At 46.1% G+C, this 17,289-nt stretch overlaps 1 protein-coding gene across 4 annotated transcripts in view; it reads right to left on the reverse strand.

The window, feature by feature from the left end:
- CECR2 (CECR2 histone acetyl-lysine reader) overlaps positions 1–15,813 on the reverse strand; it is a 151,848-nt gene extending 136,035 nt beyond the window's left edge. For all 4 annotated transcript variants that reach the window (XR_012647014.1, XR_012647015.1, XM_075005735.1 and 1 more), the window contains exon 1: positions 15,419–15,813. Coding sequence is in view for 2 of the 4 variants with exons in the window: in XM_075005735.1 (XP_074861836.1) it covers positions 15,419–15,571 (153 nt within the window). In the remaining 2 variants the exon portion in view is untranslated. The remainder of the gene's footprint in view (positions 1–15,418) is intronic.
- Between the last annotated feature and the right edge of the window lie 1,476 nt (positions 15,814–17,289).

Raw genomic sequence — 17,289 nt, forward strand, 5'->3', positions numbered from 1 at the left:
CAACCTGATCTCCACCTCCGGTATTTTGCCTCCACCTGCACAAACTCTGAGGCCAGCCACAGATACAGTAGTAAAAAGCACTCCCCACTGAGAAACAAACAGGAATGGAGAACAGACACCCAACCATGCCCCCAAAGGGCCTCCCTCCCCAGTACAAGAACACTTTTCAGAGCAAGCATTAACAGAAGTTTCAGAAAATGAGGAGTGTAAGTCTCGGCATCTGGCAATGTTGATACCTAACACAAGCAGTCCATTCACCAGAGAAGACCCTCTGCTCTCTCCCAAGTATGGACTGCCCCGGCAGGACACCACACGTATAGCTGGAAACCTGCTCCACTCTCACACCCCTCAAAGAGCAGCTCCATCATGGAGCAGGATAAATGTCGACCGTCAGCTGCTGGTAATCATTACGGAGAGTTGTACTTGGTTTCTCCGTCTTCCACAAACACTATTTGCAGTCAAAAAGCCTATTGCCATACCCTGTTTTGAAAAGAAAAAGTCTGGTGGCCTGGGCTGCGAGGCACTACAAGACTCCCTATTACAGAAGGCTTTTGCTCTGCCCACCCCCAGCATATCTGGTTGTGATCCCACAAATCACGGAAGGTTAATCCACTGCAGTACTAAAACACTATTGCAGCTGTCCATGGAGAAAATTCCCTTTCAGCCAAGAAGCCCTCAAGCTCTTTGATCCTCCCAATACACAATTATCCTAAGCAAAATGGTCCCTGTGCCCTAGCACTATGCATTGGCCTGAAAGAAAAGAAAGCAAGAATCCTATACTAGGTTTATTCTACATGGCTGCCCTGTCCTACAAACCAATGCAATTTGCAGACTTTCAGCAGAGATGCTACGCCTTGATGTTAGATACCTGGACTCAGTGGGATCACAGCCTCCAAGACCATTCATAAGTCACAACAGTTGACAGGAATTATATCAACAGGACAACAAGTATCAGAGGGGTACCCGAGTTAGTCTTTATCTTCAAAAACAAGAAGTCCTGTGGCCCTTTATAGACTAACATATTTTGGAGCATAAGCTTTCATGGGCAAAGGCCCCCTGCGTCAGATCAACAGGACAACTCGGATGACTGAAATTACTGATTTTTTAAAAAACCTGTGTTTACTTTTCACTATTTACATTTGATTCATTCAATGCTACCATCTTTGACAGCAAAATTAAGCTACTCCCTTTCACATTGTATTTGGGTTTAGGATTGAAGGGGAAGGTTTAAAGGGGACCCTTACAAGAGTGTATCCCGATGAGTAAAAGTTCTTTACCAAATATGTTTTGGGGACTTTTCTTCCCATTTTGATTAAGAAGGGGCCTTTAGGTGCACCTGTGACTCCTACCAACTCTGCTCAGGCTCACCCCGTCTCCCCCAGGTCCCCACCACGTGCATAGGCTTCCATACCTAGCTGCTTGCAGTTTCAACTCTCCTGCTGCTGCACTTTCTGTTAAACACCCTCTTGCCAGGCATGTACTAATAACACAGTGAAACAGATTATATGCTAAGTGCTTTCAAACAGCTAATATAGTAACTGAAAAAAATAATACCAAAAGTAAAAGTTGTTTGTAATCTCTACCACCTATAGTAAACTTGGGAGCTACCCATAACAATACCAGCTAGAAAGACACTTCTCAAGGTTATTGTAGACACCTTTAATACAGTTCTCCCTGTTTTATGTTGGTTTTTTTTTTTTTCGCAAGTGTCATTAAGCAATTTACATTTTGCACCCAAACCTAGCTGATGAGGTATGCGTTAAACCAACCCAAGAAGGGTTTTTATACAGCTTGAACTTTTTCAGCACACAAGAAGAGAATGATGTGTTATTTATCCCTCTCCAACTCTTTTCCTGCATTCTAATCATCCCCGCCTAGCTCCATTTAGAACTCAAGCATTTTGGCTATTAAGCTTCATTTTCATCTCTCCCTCCCTGCAAAAGATCCATATGGTTTGACTAATGTCTGAGTAAAAGCTGTACCCTGGGCTTCTGCGTGAACATGGCTCACCTGCAGTGAAAACGCTAGTTCTTTTTCAACAGATGCTGCTCCCTTTTCTAGTGGTGAGAAGCTATTGCTCTGGCTTCTGGGGCGGAGTTAATACCGACTGGAGGAGGAGTCATAGCACAAACTCTTCCACCAATGAGGAAACTAAATGCAGGCAAAGCACATCAAATCTTCTGTCACACATCCTCAGCATCAAGAGCACTGCTAACCTTAGGCTAGGTCTACACTATGCTGGTGCTCAACCCGGCAGGGATCAATCCACCAGGCACTGACTTATCATGTAATTGAAAATGCAATAAAATTGATCTCTGACCTCACTCCCATCAACTTCGGTACTCCAGCTTCTCCAGAGCGAGAAGAGTAGGCGACATTAATGAAAGAGCAGCCCCCATGGGACTCACCGTATGCCAACTTCGGATAAGTGTACACAAGGCCGAAGTTGCACAGCTCCCCAGATACTGCCCGGGGCTGTGTCTGTACCAAACAGGACGCCAAACTTATTTTAAAAGCATGCTAAATTACTGACTTAAGCTAGACTAATTTAATCCTTGCTCATATTGATTTAGGTGCATTTAACTGAGGTTCGTACTGATTAACTAGGTTGATTTTTTAATTGGTCTAGTTAAACTGGTACTCTTTTTCAGAGCAGAGAAGGTGTAACAAACATTACCACCCACTTGTATTTCATCAGCTCTTTTTCCAGTAACCCTTAAAACAAAATGTGTTAATTGTATGTGTCAGAACCAACCTCTCCCGCCAGTTTTCAGCACTTTTGCTCTTGTTGATATTTCATAGCTATATTTTCAGTGGAAAACCTGCATTTTAGCTAAAAGTCTAGAATATAAAAAATGGATATGAAAAAACACAGCCTACTGTAAAAGAACAAGCTACTCGGGGTCAGTTTGGAGTGACAATCACAAAGTAAAGTCCTTGAGTGCAGTCTGTGCCTTGGGCCCAGTTCAGTTAAGTCCATATTCAAAAAAAGCAAAACAAGCATAAAACCAAAAGGAAAAACTGTGTTCCAGCAACTCTGGCAACAAACAAAATGCCCTAAAATCCATTTTCCTTATCAAGTGTTTCCTCTGTTTATTTAAACAAAGGACTCCAGAGTACTTCTAATTACAGGAATGTCCCACCTAAGAGAATCTGCTAACACAGCCTTCCAAGGAACCAAGAGAAAAGCAGGAGACAATGGCAAGGAGACTTGCTAAAGGGAATAAATCTGTTAAATTAACACATTTTCTGTCAACCAAATCAGCTGCCCCTAGTGCTATTGTTGTTGAAACAATGGAGACCCCAGGAATGGGCACCCATTAAAAGGAGCAAGCCTCCTGAAAGGATACACTCTGAGGCACAGAGCTTGTGTTTAACAGGATTCGCTACTGTAAGGGGGAATCACTAGGCTGCATTGTTCCTTCTCACAATCACAGCAGATGCTGTTGCTTTTAGTGACAAGGGAAAAATTAATTTTCATAAACATCTGCAACAAGCTTTAAAACAAATAAACTTTAATTTGGTTACATTTAACTCCGGAACAGTTGTCATTTCCCTCTAGCTGTTTTACTGAGGATTTTTTTCTTGAAAAAGTCTGTGAAGTCATCCACAGACATTGTAAAGGTTAATTCTATACCCATCATCCAAGCACTTAACAGATGCCAGAGGCAGTGGGGAAGAAAAAGCCCAGAGATCTTCACACAACACTGCTCCACTTTAACTAAAGGTATTTATTTTATTATTACTTTCAATTGTAGTGGTAACCCAGGTGCCAACTCCTGTGTGCACACTCAAATCATTGTAAACCTGGCTTGTTCAGTCACATGCTCAGTTTTAAACCAATTTATATCACGTGGGTTTGCACCAATTTAACCAACCTGGTACAAGACAAATCCTCACAGGTGCCAGCAAATGGATACATTCCGTTTAAACTATTAAAGACAAAGGTTTGCACTAGGGATGTTAATGGTTAACTGGTAAATCTCACCCTAAATGGATGAGGCTTACTGCTTAATGGTGGGGGCTGGAACAGCCGCTGCCCGCCACAGGCAGGGGCACCTCATTCAGCACAGCTAGAGCAGCCTTTGTCTGCAGCAGGCCCAGGAGTGCTGCGGGGCTGGAGCAGCCCTGGTCAGTGGTGGCCAAGGCACACTGCCAGCAGGGGCAGTGCAGTTCCGTGATGGCTGGGGGAGGAAGCCATGGGAGTTCCAGCTCAGCTGGAGCAGCTCCCACACTCAGAAAAGCAGAGATTGTCTGGAGCTCACCCCCCATTTATCAGTTATTCGGTTAAACAACATTTAACTAGTTAACTAATTAAACTGGATTTTAACTCCCTAGTTTGCACTGGGTTTAACCTCACTTGGCTTTTAAACAGTTCAATTGCTGTTACCTTGTGGGTGCGGACAACCCCTTAAAGGTCATTCTCTCAGGCTGCGTCTACACCGAAACCTCAGTGTGACTGAAATTAACATATCGTCAATGCAGTACTGCTGCAGCCTCTATGTCCACTCCGCCCTCCTTCTGCGGTGAGAGCGTGTGCTGCCCAGGAGCAGTTCTGACGACTGAGGAGGAGCACTGTGGGCAGGTGAAAATCTGAGCTCTCAGCTCCAGGTGATGCTCCCTACCAGGATCCCAGCTGCTACCTGAGCTCTCGGATCAGAGATAACATGTCCCCCAGGGTCCCCACTCCTTCAGGGGAGCTGGGAGCAGAAGGGCCAGCTGGAGCTCTCCCCGTCTCTTCCCCATCAATAACAGGGCAACTGTGAGCTTTGCAGAGTTCATTGCCAACAGCTGACCTAAGTAATGTAGTCACTGCATTGCCCATAATGCACCGACATAAGCCCTATGCCACTCATGGAGGTGAACTTATGCCAGCGCAGAAAGGCACTCTGGGCTGTGTCCGTACTACTATGGGTCATCAACTAAGGGTACATTGAGACTATGTGAAAGATCAACCCAGTCAGTGTCGATCTTCCAGGGTTTGATTTCACACTCCTAGTAGGGATGTGTGAAGTCGAAATATCTGGCAATCGATCCTTGTACTCATCAATATTGCAAGGAGTAAGGGAGGTCAAACGGAGAGTTTCTGCTATCAACCTACCTGTGTGAAGACGGCCAGCTAAGTCAATTGCAGATAAGTCAATTCTAGCTATGCAACTGCCATAGCTAGACTTGCATATCTACAGCCGACTTACCTGCCTAATGTGAACAAAGCCTAAGTTATGCAGCTTCAGCTACATCTGCTGACCATACTATCTTCACAGTGACAAACTGACACCTGACATTCTCCCATTTGACTCCCCTTACTTTTCTCTTTTCGGTAGAGTATTGGAGCCAATGGGAGAGTGCTTGCCGGACGATTTATCTTGTCTGCCCCAGTGGATTGATTGCTGCCTGTCAATCCAGCCCGTAGTAAAAACATGCCGTTATATTGCTGGAAGCAAGGCTACAGTGTAGATGCTAACATTGACCTTGCTCTGTAGTGTAGACCAGGCCCTCATCTCTGGATCCCAGATTTATAGTGACCCACATTGAAAGATTAAGGAGCCATAACAATTTCTTTTAGGTTATCCTGTGCACCAGAAAGAAGCAACTATGACATGAGTAAAAGGTGACAGGTTTACAAGGGCAAAAGGCAAACCAAACCAGACAGTCCAATTCTCCATCTTCATCCTCCTCAACCTCTTTATTTTACACTTCACCATTCAGGAAGTCTTGTTCTCCCTTGCCTTCATGGCTCAGTGCTCTTCTGATTCTACCACTTCTGAGCAATCCTTCAGCATCTGCTCTTCCTCACGTCTCCACTATTTGAGGATGCCCCAGGGCTCCACAACTCCTCCAGCACCTTCTCTCTGTAAGGTCTTTTCTACGTTAAGTATTTTAGGGTCTTTATATACTTATGGGAAGACTGACTTCTTCAGGGTTGATCTTTGGGGTTTGATTTAGTGCACCTAGTAGGGACAAGCTAAATTGAACCATCAAGACAAAAAGCAGTCAAGTAGCACTTTAAAGGTTCTTCAGTTGACCTGACGCTCCTCATTGTCACGAGGGAGAAGGGAGGTCGTCAGGAATTTTCTTCTGTCAACCTCACGCTGCGTAGACAACTAGAAAAACTCATCTACGACACGTCAATTCCAGCTACACAACTGTCACAGCCGGAACTGCCTACCTTATATTGACTTTTCAGCCTAGTGTAGATCTGGCCTTAGAAAAAATTCCTGACATGGCTGACACTAGCTCAGCTGTACCAGTGCATCCGTGGGAGACCCAGGAGCACGTCTCCAGCACCTGGCACAGGTTGAACCTCTGTTGCAGGCACCCTCTGGACTGGACCAGTACCAGATGAGAGAATTTGCTGGACCATGTGATGTCGATATTGTCTAGCAGCATTACTAACACTTCAGCTGCTTACTGGGCTCTTAGAAGATATTTACAAGTAAATTAGCACTAAATTACAGCACAGAACACTGAGAGCCAGGACTAGTGACTGTAAACAAACTTTATTGGAGCCACAGGAAACTTGGTGTTTCTCCGGCTAACTAAATCATGCTGGATTACGGCCATTGCCAGATCAGAGAGTGCTGAACTAGTCGTAAAATGTCAGAAGTGTTGTCTACACTAGGGCTTCTAGTAACTGGCGTGCTCCTTCTAAAATTCCCTAGGACACCACAGCCTAGGTGACCTCAGCGTACAGAGCTTCAACTACTATCTCATAATTCTATCTCAGTTCCATTTTCCTCAGTGGTATTTCCTCCTGCATGTTTTGCCATCAATTTAACTGGGCTACAATCAAAACTGAACTCCTCATTTTCCCTCCCAAAGCCTCTCCTATCTTAGTCATTGCTGAGACCTGGGTATCATCTGACACCTTCCTCTCTCTCAGCCTCTACATCCAGATTGTGTACAGTTCTTACTGTATCTTTTGCCATTACATCTGTATGATCTGCCATTTTCTCACCATCCACACCACTAAAGTTCTTGTTGACTCCCTCATTAGCTCTGATCTCACCTACTGCAGCCTTCTTTTTCTAATCTTTATGACATATATCTTGTCCCCATTCAAAACACTGATGTTAAAATAATCTGCCTGGTCTGTTGTTCTGAGAAGGTGATTCCCTCACCTTATCCTTCAAGTTCCTCCCTTTTCAAGTACATCAAAATCAAGGTTTTAGACCAGAGATGTCAAAAACCTAGTCTGCTTCATGTATTTCTGTGACTGCATGGTATATTTGGATTACATAGAATTCAAGCATTCATTAATGAAAAGTTTCTAGCTCCCATGGTTGTGAAAATGTGAAACCAGTGTGTTCCAATCTGCAGACAATTTGAAACAATAACTGAGAAGTGAAGTTGCATGTCACATAATCTACAAGGGATGAAATGTATAGGATGAAACAAATAGGTGTGGGGGTGCCCCATTTCTAAGTAAAGATAAATGAATGTCTTAGGGTGCGAGGAAATATATAGAATCCTTCACCAAGGAAGCAAATGAACAGCATTGCTTGATCGTGAAAGGAGGATCACAGACATCAGAGCTGTAGAACACTGTGAAGATTTTGGATGAGAAATACTCTACAAGACATGAGAGTATCTTGTAAATTAAGTCTAGGCTCTATGTGTTACGTTATATGTATCATGGTTTTATTTTGTATGTAACCACTTGTTTCCAATATGCCAGCTTGTTACTACTTGAATCTCTATGTCTTGTTAAATAAAGTTAGATATGTTTACAGTGAAATAAACACAAGTGTGTTAAACAGAGAGATGATCTGAGGTAGACCTGGTCTCTCGCGTGCGTTGTTTCTTCTGAAGCAATGGCTTGGTGGATACCAGGAGTAATCAGTGGACTGGGGCTGATCACTCCAGGGAGATGCTCAGAGACCTGGAAGGTTGTGATGTACCAATCACTAATCTGTAGGGCCTGTAAGACCTAGTAGGGAGACAGTCTTTGCACTGCCCATGGCCAGTAGAAGTGGGGAGCTGATCCATTGCAGGGACAGACAAGGCGTGGTCACATTTAGGGCAAGTGCCAGCGAGGAGCTCACAACCATGGGCAATCCCAGGATGTGCCACGCTGCCATTTGAAGTGCTAATTATTTTGCTTCTGATCATTTGGCATACAGAATAAGATGGGGGTGGAAATGAGGTCCAGGAAGCTCGGAACTGGTGCAGGAAAGGAAATATACAGGGAAGAGACACAAAGATGAAGAAAAGAAATAGGGAATGGAAGAAAAACAGCAGAAATTTCTGGTCCTAAAGCATATTTTCCCCTGCTAATTTAGAGTACATGTAAAAATCCAAGGGCTGACTAAACTACTGGTAACTAACAGCTTGGTTTCTGCAAAAACATCATCTTTTCCCCTTGCTGTTTGTGAAAACCATCGCTATATAACAGAGAGTTCCACTACAGAAGAAAAGTAGCATGTAGTCCCAAAGTTATAAGTGCCAGCCCAAAGATCATAATTAAATACCATTTCTCAATTTCTCCACAGAGTAAATGTGATGTTCTTTGTCTTCTAGATCTTATCTTTGAGGTGCTTCACAGTTTACTGACATCCTACATATTCATTCTGTATCTGAGTCCACTGCACACCACCCCCTCTCCACAGCCAATAATGATGGCCTACCTAGGCAACTGTTTGCTTCTTCTTGATGCACCGCCATGTTCCTCCTACATAGAACAATCTCCCTAGACTAGCCTGTAAAGCTACCATGTAGTCCACTTTTAAAAGATGCCAAGGTCCTATTCAACCGAGGATGCCAATAGAAGTTGTTAATTAATAAAGGACAGGCAACTGGCTTGTACCTTCTTTACTTATCCATAATTTGAAATATTTAAGCAACTCAGCCTTATTTGGCTATACATATAGCTGAGCTTTGTATATGCACACCTTTATTATGGTTTTTGGCCCAGTTTGTACTGAGCAATTGTTACATCTACTTGTTGCACTTGCCTTAAGCTATATCCTCTTCCAGGAAGGGACCATATTACCCTCTGCCAAATAGCTAGCACAATAAGACCTCAATATGTTCTATAGATGCTACTGTCATGCAAATAATAAACAATAATAATGGGATGGTGACCCAGATGAGCAGCAGTACTGGGATGAGATTTTAACAATATCATGTTGGAGTGAATCATGTACATAATTACATCAATGCAAATCAGTTAAAGCACTGGAAGAATGATTAAAAGAAAACATACGGTACAATGAAAGCCCCTCACCCCCGTACACTTGTGACAAGCTGCAACTAAACTGCGATAAGACCATGAGTTTCAGTGATACTTTAGTTCACCAGAATGGAAATTTTAAGATGCTTAACTTCCATTTGCCTTAATTTTTTGTGTCAACTCAACTACATCCCAGAAGTTGACAGCAAGGGAAGCCAGAAGTTCTGAAAAATTGGAGATTTTGATGTCCAAGAAGGCACAAGAGACTGTCTCTTTTTGAAATGAGAAAAATGCTGCTAAAATGTTAAAGCAGTCAACTGTTGACGTTAAAAATGTCTGTCTTTAGGTTTTAGAGTAACAATCCAAAAAGATGAATGGGCCAGTCAGAGGCATCACTTATTACTGATGGCAGAGTCAAGAAGATAAACTCTGCAATGGTTTAATATTCAGGTGTGGGAGGGGTTTGGTACTCTAGACAACCTTGGCATATGACTAGCAGTTATTTATTCTACATGTAACCTCAGGTTTGAAAGCACTATTCTCTGGTAAGAAAGATACCACAGTAAATTACGGGGATGTAACATCGTGGATTACAAAGGACCTTGGGTATGGAAAATGAGGAGCACACTAACAGCAGGGTAGTAAGTCCTGATCTGAGCAACTAACATTCTAATGTTGACCTGGGCACAAAAGTGAATTAAGAGGTAGTGCTCTGATAGGCCAACGGAGGCCACGAAATTCAGATTTTGAAGCCTTGTCTTCACTAGAAGGAAAAAACGTGTATTTTTAATGTGATAAAATCTTAGTGTAGCAAAACAGGTGTAGTTTTAAATACCTGGGAGGCAATGGAGGTGGCACGCCTAAACAGTTAAGTGTTTAGGTGCCAAAGGTAAAAAAACAGTGCTAAAATAGCAGTGCATCTTCTTCTGGAGGGAGGGAGAGAGTTAGGTAACAATACAGTGTGCGAACTGTATGTTGGGAAGCAGGAGGAAAGAAGCATCTTAAAGCCATAATGAAGTTATCAGAGGCAATTTGCTCAAAGGCAACTTTAAAACCCACAGAAAATTATTTATATTTCCCACATGAAATATGGCTTTCCCCTTTTTCAAATAAACTTAAGTTAACAATGTTTTGATTATTTTCAAGCACATGCTTTAAAGTCACCCCCTTTTGACCCAGCAATGCAGAGATTCTTAAAACTGTGTGTAGCTCATGCCCCATGCACTTGCTAAGAGGACCAAAACAACTGAGAGGTCACATGTTTCTGGCCAATTTACAGTTTCTCAACCATAGGACAATACAGCTGAAAATGTTAAACACACATATTATCTCATTCATAAAACAACTGCTGTAGCTACCACAGGGATGCGTCTATATACACTTACAAATCAGAGGGGGAAGTGTCCCAGAGACACATGATATTGCGGATGTTGCCAGCTAGTTGCTTTCTTCATTCATGCTAGCTAATATGATTGCAGAAAACACCAAAACAAAGCCAAAGTGGAAAAAAAAAAAAAAGTTGAGAATCTCTGCACTGGGGATTTCTGGTCAGCCCTCCCTCCATACTATTATTTGAGAAGAGGGCAAACTCTCAATTTTAACAGCTGCAAGAAAACAAAATAATTTGATTTTCAAGAGGAATACAAGTTTGTACATACCAGCTGGCAAGCAAGCTGTTCCTTACAAACAGTATGCAGTGTCCTTTTGCAAAAGCATGTGCAAAATTCTGCACCAACCCCACATGTCCCACTGCACACATGTGCACTCGCTCATGCCCCACTGAACTTTTGACCTGGTTGTAGCTGAACCCCTCCTGAGTCCACTGCTGTGCGATGCCTTGTAGATTTGAAAAGAGGAGCCCTGTGCCTTGTCAGGCAACTGCATCTGCTGAAGCCAGCATGGGGGCTTGGTGTTCAACACTGCCCTTCCCATAACAATGCCCAGAGCCTGGCCTGATGGATGCACTTCTTTATCTGAGCCAACCAGCCTCAGAAACTCACTACCCTTCTCCAGTCTCTCACCATGCAATGGTCCAGGAAAAAAAGAAAACAAAACATCTGTTTCCCAGGTTTCTGACACATACAGCTGCTGATGGCAGCCCACATCTGGAAGCTTCACTATTTTCAGTTCAGTAAGCACTGGGCAAGAGGTTTGCATTTAAAAAGGAAAACAAAAGAGCTCAGCTGTATCACTGTACCAAAAATTACAAAGAACTTTCCAAAAATTATCAAGCAATCTGCACACTAAGGCTGCCTTCCTCCATCCTGCTCTGTATTCCAACTAAACAGGAGGTACAGAGAGAGGAAAATTGGCTGTGCCTGATTTTACCTTTTATGATGATGAATAAAGACACAAATCCTTTTATGCTAGAAATTCAGATTTTGTTTACGCAGGAAACGCTATGGTGACTGGAGTGCAGCTAGAACTAGTGAAATCTGAAATTGCAACAGACTGAAAACCAGCAATTAAGAAAGGAAGGGGTTAAAAAAAAAACACACAGAATCAGGGCTTGATTGCAATAGTTTAAGCAGCAACACTTCAAGCAGCCAATCTCCCCTTAGCGTACACAGTGCCCCACTACCCACGGCTAAAGTCCAAGCCCAAAGGTTCAGTCCTAGGTGGTGAGGCTCAGGGTGAAGTTCCCCCACCAGGGCCTGAAGCACTTGCCGTGGGGTTCAGGCTTTGGCCACTTGGGCTCCGGCAGGCTCTGGCTCCAGCTCCTCCTCCTGAGGTCATGTAGTAATTTTCATTGTCAGAAGAAAGTTGTGGGGCAATAAGGTTTGAGAACCCCTGAGCAGTACTGATGTAAAAAGAACCTTATATTGCATCTAATTGTAGCCACAAAAGCGTTTTTACAGGCATAACTATGTCAACCAAAGATCTAGCCATCACCCACTGACAAAGGCCAATAAAACTTTAACTGTGGACTAGCCCTTAGTTTCAGATTCCGCTTACTTTTTGTTTGGTAACACCTGTTCATAAACACAAGTGACCTATGGCCACTTGGAAGAAAGAATTTCCTTGTGGACAAGTGTACACTAATGCCCCTTCTGATAAGGTGTGAGACCAAAATATACATCTCAGAGACACACCTCCACACCACATAATCAGCAAAACTGAGTTAAAAACAGAGTGGATATGCATTTTATTTCCAAGGTTAGAAACAAGGACATTCCTGAGATTATTCAATGGGCCTAACCCTGAGTCTACCCTGAATCTCTACAGTGGCACTGCTGCAGAGTTTCTCGTAAAGATATAAACTCCTTCCCAATTTCTCTCCAGATGAGGTTAATTTCTCCACCCTAAGCAAACTCTAGGAACTGATGTGGAGTGCAGATTCACTTGTGAAGCAAGCCTGATGCTAATTGCCTCCTAAGCTGAAATGCTAGTGAGCTGGCCTTTTTATCATTGTAAATTCGGATTCTTTGGAAGACTTCACACTGCTGGGCCAAAGAGCCTCCACACCCCACCTCTTTAGTGTTTTGCATCAATAGTAGGGGGAGGGGAGTTCCCTTTCCAAAGGAGTTGCATCATGGAGAGACCTTCTCCCCTTTCAAGATTTCACACTGCATAAGGGATTCCCCCTCTTCAGAAATTCACATCCTGCTCAAGGAATTTTGCCTTTTAAGAATTCACACATCCTGTTGAACTTTAAGCATCTCTGGAAAGGGGCCTTTGGAATTCACATTCATGGGGCAATTACTGTCTTAAAAAAATCACTCACTGCCTTAATGTTCTCTCCATTGACTGCCAAGATAGCATTTAGAGGCAAACAGAAAAGATTTCTTGCTGTGCCAAACTTTTACCAAGCATTTACCACCCAAAATGCAAAATATTTTCAAGATACAGCCCATAACCATATCTATGTATCTGAACATATGTTCCAATGTAGAAAATAGTGGCTTGAGTTTGTGACACTTCAAGGTGCCAACAAAATTTCTCAACATTTCAAATAATGAAAACAGGCATCGCCCACCATTAAGTTAAAACATCTAACACTTCCCCCACCTCTTCCAGAAAAGAAAAAACTGTCCAGGCAGGAAGACTCTTACCAGTTCAGCAGAAGAGGACAAACACAACGAAAAGTTCATGCTGCCTACTTTCTTGTGCAACCACATTTCACAAGCCAAACCCAGCTTTATTCAGCTGATCTTCATTGCTGTCTAACTCCAACCCCACCCGTGGTCATCTTGTATGTCTACAGCCAAGGGTGACACTAGTCACTGTGTAGGTTACTGCAGGACAAGCTCCTCCTATCACAGCCACCATTTTGGGCAGTGGCTGGGGAAGGCAACACATTTTATATTCTGTAAATCCTGCAAGTTTCCAACACTAACACTATAGTTTACAGTAGCAAACCACACGATAAAATCCCATTGCTATGATAATCTGTTATTTGACAGATCCGTATGGGCTGGTAGTTGCTGATCCTAAATATCCTGGTTTCTGATGAGATTGCAAGTGATTTCTCTCAATTTCTTTAATGTGTAACCTTTCCTTTCACTTTAATATTTCTACTCACTACCATAAAGCACCCTTGCACCTTTTCAAGAAACAGCTCCTCCTTCCCCCAGCCATCTACTCAATATTTTACTTATGCATCCTTCCCACAAAACCCTCGGAAGTCATCTACAGCTCCTTGGCAAACCTCTGTTTTTGATGTACACTTTAAAGTTTGAAAAAGCATCAGAGAAACACCAAAGTTGTTACATCTGTTACAAACAGATGGGAAACCCCAGGTTTAATCACATTGGTCTAAGCAGCTTATGATCTTGAGAGTAAGAGCCAGAGGCCCTGGAAAATCTGAGTGGGGGGGTACACCCTCCTATTCCTCCCTTTTTTTGAGCTCATTTTTTTCTCCATATTTCATGAATTCTGAAACACCCAAATTCGCTGGTACGGAACATTAAGGAAACAAATGCTACTGAATTTCAAAACGTGTATGGGCACTGGACAAATCAAACAAGCAACAATTTAAAGACAACATCAAAATAACTTTAAACTTCACAGGGAAAGAAAAGGAAGACCAGCCGCGAGTATAATGGCACAGAGCTCGCCAACAAGAATTACTAGAAAGCATAAAGAATGCGGAGGAAAACTCGCGTCGCAATTCGCTTCTATAACCGAGAGTGATTTTTTCCCCATTTCAGTGATGAAGCCCGTAGCAATTGCCTCGCTCGTTTGCACTGCTCTACTCGGAAGCACCGATGGACAAAATCATCATCGCCATTACTTGCTCCCAGACCCTAAGGTGATTTACGGACGTTTGGAAGAGTTTCAGCATGACACCCTCCCAAACAACTCCCCGCCCCAGCCCGCAGGGGCAGCGCGAGACGGGAATAGCTAACACACAACCAGCCCCTGTGGCGCAGCCCCTGCTGGCTTGAGTTCAATTGTCACAAAGCCTTGGGGCAGTGGCACCTCCACCCAGAGCCGGGGAGAAGCCAAGCTCCCCTCCCCTCCCCGATCCCTGCAGGGATAATGGTGGCACAACAACAAACTCCCAGCCAGCAGTCCGAGGGGACACCAGCCTCGCGCACCGCCACGGGCGGGGGGGAGAGGGTCCAGCCCGGATATTTCGCTCCAGGACGGGATGGAGGGGGAGCCGCATCTCCCCCCGCAGGGGTGGGCGCCCGGGGAGAGCAGGCGGCCGCATGCTGCGCAGCAGTCAGCCGCCCGTGGGGGAGATGGGCACCCGGGCAGCTCCCGGCTCCAGCGCGCCCCGAAGTTTGCGGCGGAGGGAGGAGGGCGGCCCGGGAGCAGACGCGACCCGGGGTCCGTCTAGAACCGGCCGAGGCGAAGCGGGATCCAGCCCATCGCCGGGAATTGGGGCAGTTCCGATCCGGATCCGGGCTTGGCACCGTCCGTCCCCCGGGGCTGCAGGGACCGGCTCCAGCCAGACTCGCCCGGAGCAGAGTCTCCGCCAAAGAAATGTCGCGGTGTGCACGGGCTGCCCAGCCAGGATCCGGGCTCGAGCCCCTCGCACGGAGCAGGGGCCAAGCGACCGGCAGCCGGGGGCTTTCCCCGAGGCAGAGGTCCGGGCTGAACCCTCCGCAGCCCGGGAGCAGCCAGCGAGAGCGCGCCCGGAGCTCCCCGCCCAGCCCCCCAGGACCTCGGGCAGCGGCTGCCTCTCAGCCCCGGGAGCAGGCGGGGGAGGCAGAGCGGCTGCCCAGGGACACGGGGTGGGGGCCGAGCTCCTGCCCCCGGGCAGCCCCGGGCGGGGGGCTGCGGTCCTGCCGGGCTCACCTCGATCTCGAAGTCGGGCAGGCGGAAGGCGGTGCGGAAGAGGGAGCAGAAGTGAGCGATGGCCGGGACTTCCCACCAGGAGCGGAGCTCGCCCAGCCCCTCCGGTCCCCCGGTCCCCACCACGCCGCAGCCTCCGTCCTCCTCCGGGCACATCTCCCGCTCGGTCTCCGCGCTCCGCTCAGCAGCTGCCCCCCAGCACCAGCGGCGGCCCCGCGCTGCCCCCTCGCCTGCGCATGGGGCTCCGGGCTGGCGCCTCGGCTCGGGGGTCTCTAGGGCCGGTGGTGGCGCTGCTGCCCCTGCTGCACGGGGGGGAGCTGCTGCTGGCGACCGCCGCGCGGACCCATCCTCCTCCTCGCGCCGCCGCCGCTGCTGCTGCCCTCTCCATACAATGTAACCATCGCACCGCCGGGGAAACAGATGGGGCCGGGGGGAGGGGAGGGGGCTGCCGGGTGGGGGGAGGGAAGGGGCGTGGCCTGTGCCATGGGGGCGGTGCCTCGAGGGAGGGGGCGTGGTTGGGACATGGGGGAGGGGCCCTCTGGGGAGGAGCTGGGCGCCGCCGGGGACGGGGAGAGAGCGGAGCCGGTGGAGGGGGCGCGGTCTGGGGAGTGGACAAAAGAGGGGCGGGGCCTCGGGGAGGTGGAGCGGAAAGCGCGAGGCGGGCGAGTGAGAGGAGGGGGCGGAGCCGCACACGAGGCGGGGGCGGGGCCGTGGGCAGGCTCTTATCACAACAGCGGGCGCCAGGCGGGGCGGGCTGCAGAGCAGGGCGCGGGCGGTCGAGCTGTGGAGCCAGCTGTTCTGTGGGTCAGCAGCAGCGCCCGCGGGGGACCATGCAGCCAGTGGCTGCGGGGGGCTGGGATCAGAGTCCGGACGTTGGGGGCGGGGCGACTCAGGGCTGTTAATCGCAAGTGTGCAAAAATCAGGACTTTAAAAAGTAAGTGGGCGGGTGGTAGGAGGAGGCTTTGCGTCCTGGTCTGTGAGCATTTTAAGGTGCGCTTGTTGGGGACATGTTTTCAGGCGTTTCTTTGCAGCCAGGAGGGCTATGCATGAGCCTAAAGATAATACCAGATTCCCCCTGCCCCCAATCCCACTCTGTATCATACTTCTGCTTCATTAATGTTGTCCTTTAAATATGTAAAAAAAATTAAAAAATACTGTCTTCAGGCTAGTGCTTAGGTGCATCAGCAAGATCTGTGACATATCCCTGGCTTAGTGCATTGAAGGAAAAGTATTTTCCAAACTATTTTAATATTAAGTGAAGGATTGGCTAAATGGAAATTCATTTTTCTTGCCTTCCCAGTGTAATGAACCATAACCAGGTGTGTGCTCTCTCTCTCTCTCTCTCTCTCTCTCTGTGCCACTGGCCTACTGGCTGAGCATGAGCAAGTCACTTCACTCTCTGCACTTCGGTTCCCTCTTTGTAAAATAGAGATCATTCTGACTTTCTTTGTAAAGTGTTTTGAGACCTATCAATGAAAAGAATCATATAAGACCTAGCTCTTACTATCTGTTCTGAGGCCCTAGGCTAAAAACAAATTGCATCAGTTTAATTAAAAGGCCAATGTATTGCAAGTGAACATGCAAACACTACATGAGTTTAAACCTTGCTTGCAGCTTTTTATAGAGAAAAGCTGAACGGATATGTCAGGCAGTGTTGATACATACAGTTGCATAGTGTTCAGTATCATAGTTTTAGTTGAACTAGTGCAATGACTGTGTTTAAATAGGCCATTTGGCTGACGTTCCTTCCCCCTGCCTTTTTCTCCTTCCTATACCCATCTGGTTCCAGTAGTGTTTAAAATTTAATTTTCTTTCCTTCTATTCTACTGTATTCAGTTTCTTCGGAGGACAAGGTCAGACACATGTACTTCACC

Source organism: Carettochelys insculpta, chromosome 1, assembly GCF_033958435.1.
Source record: "Carettochelys insculpta isolate YL-2023 chromosome 1, ASM3395843v1, whole genome shotgun sequence".
In the NCBI taxonomy this organism is placed as follows: domain Eukaryota; kingdom Metazoa; phylum Chordata; order Testudines; family Carettochelyidae; genus Carettochelys; species Carettochelys insculpta.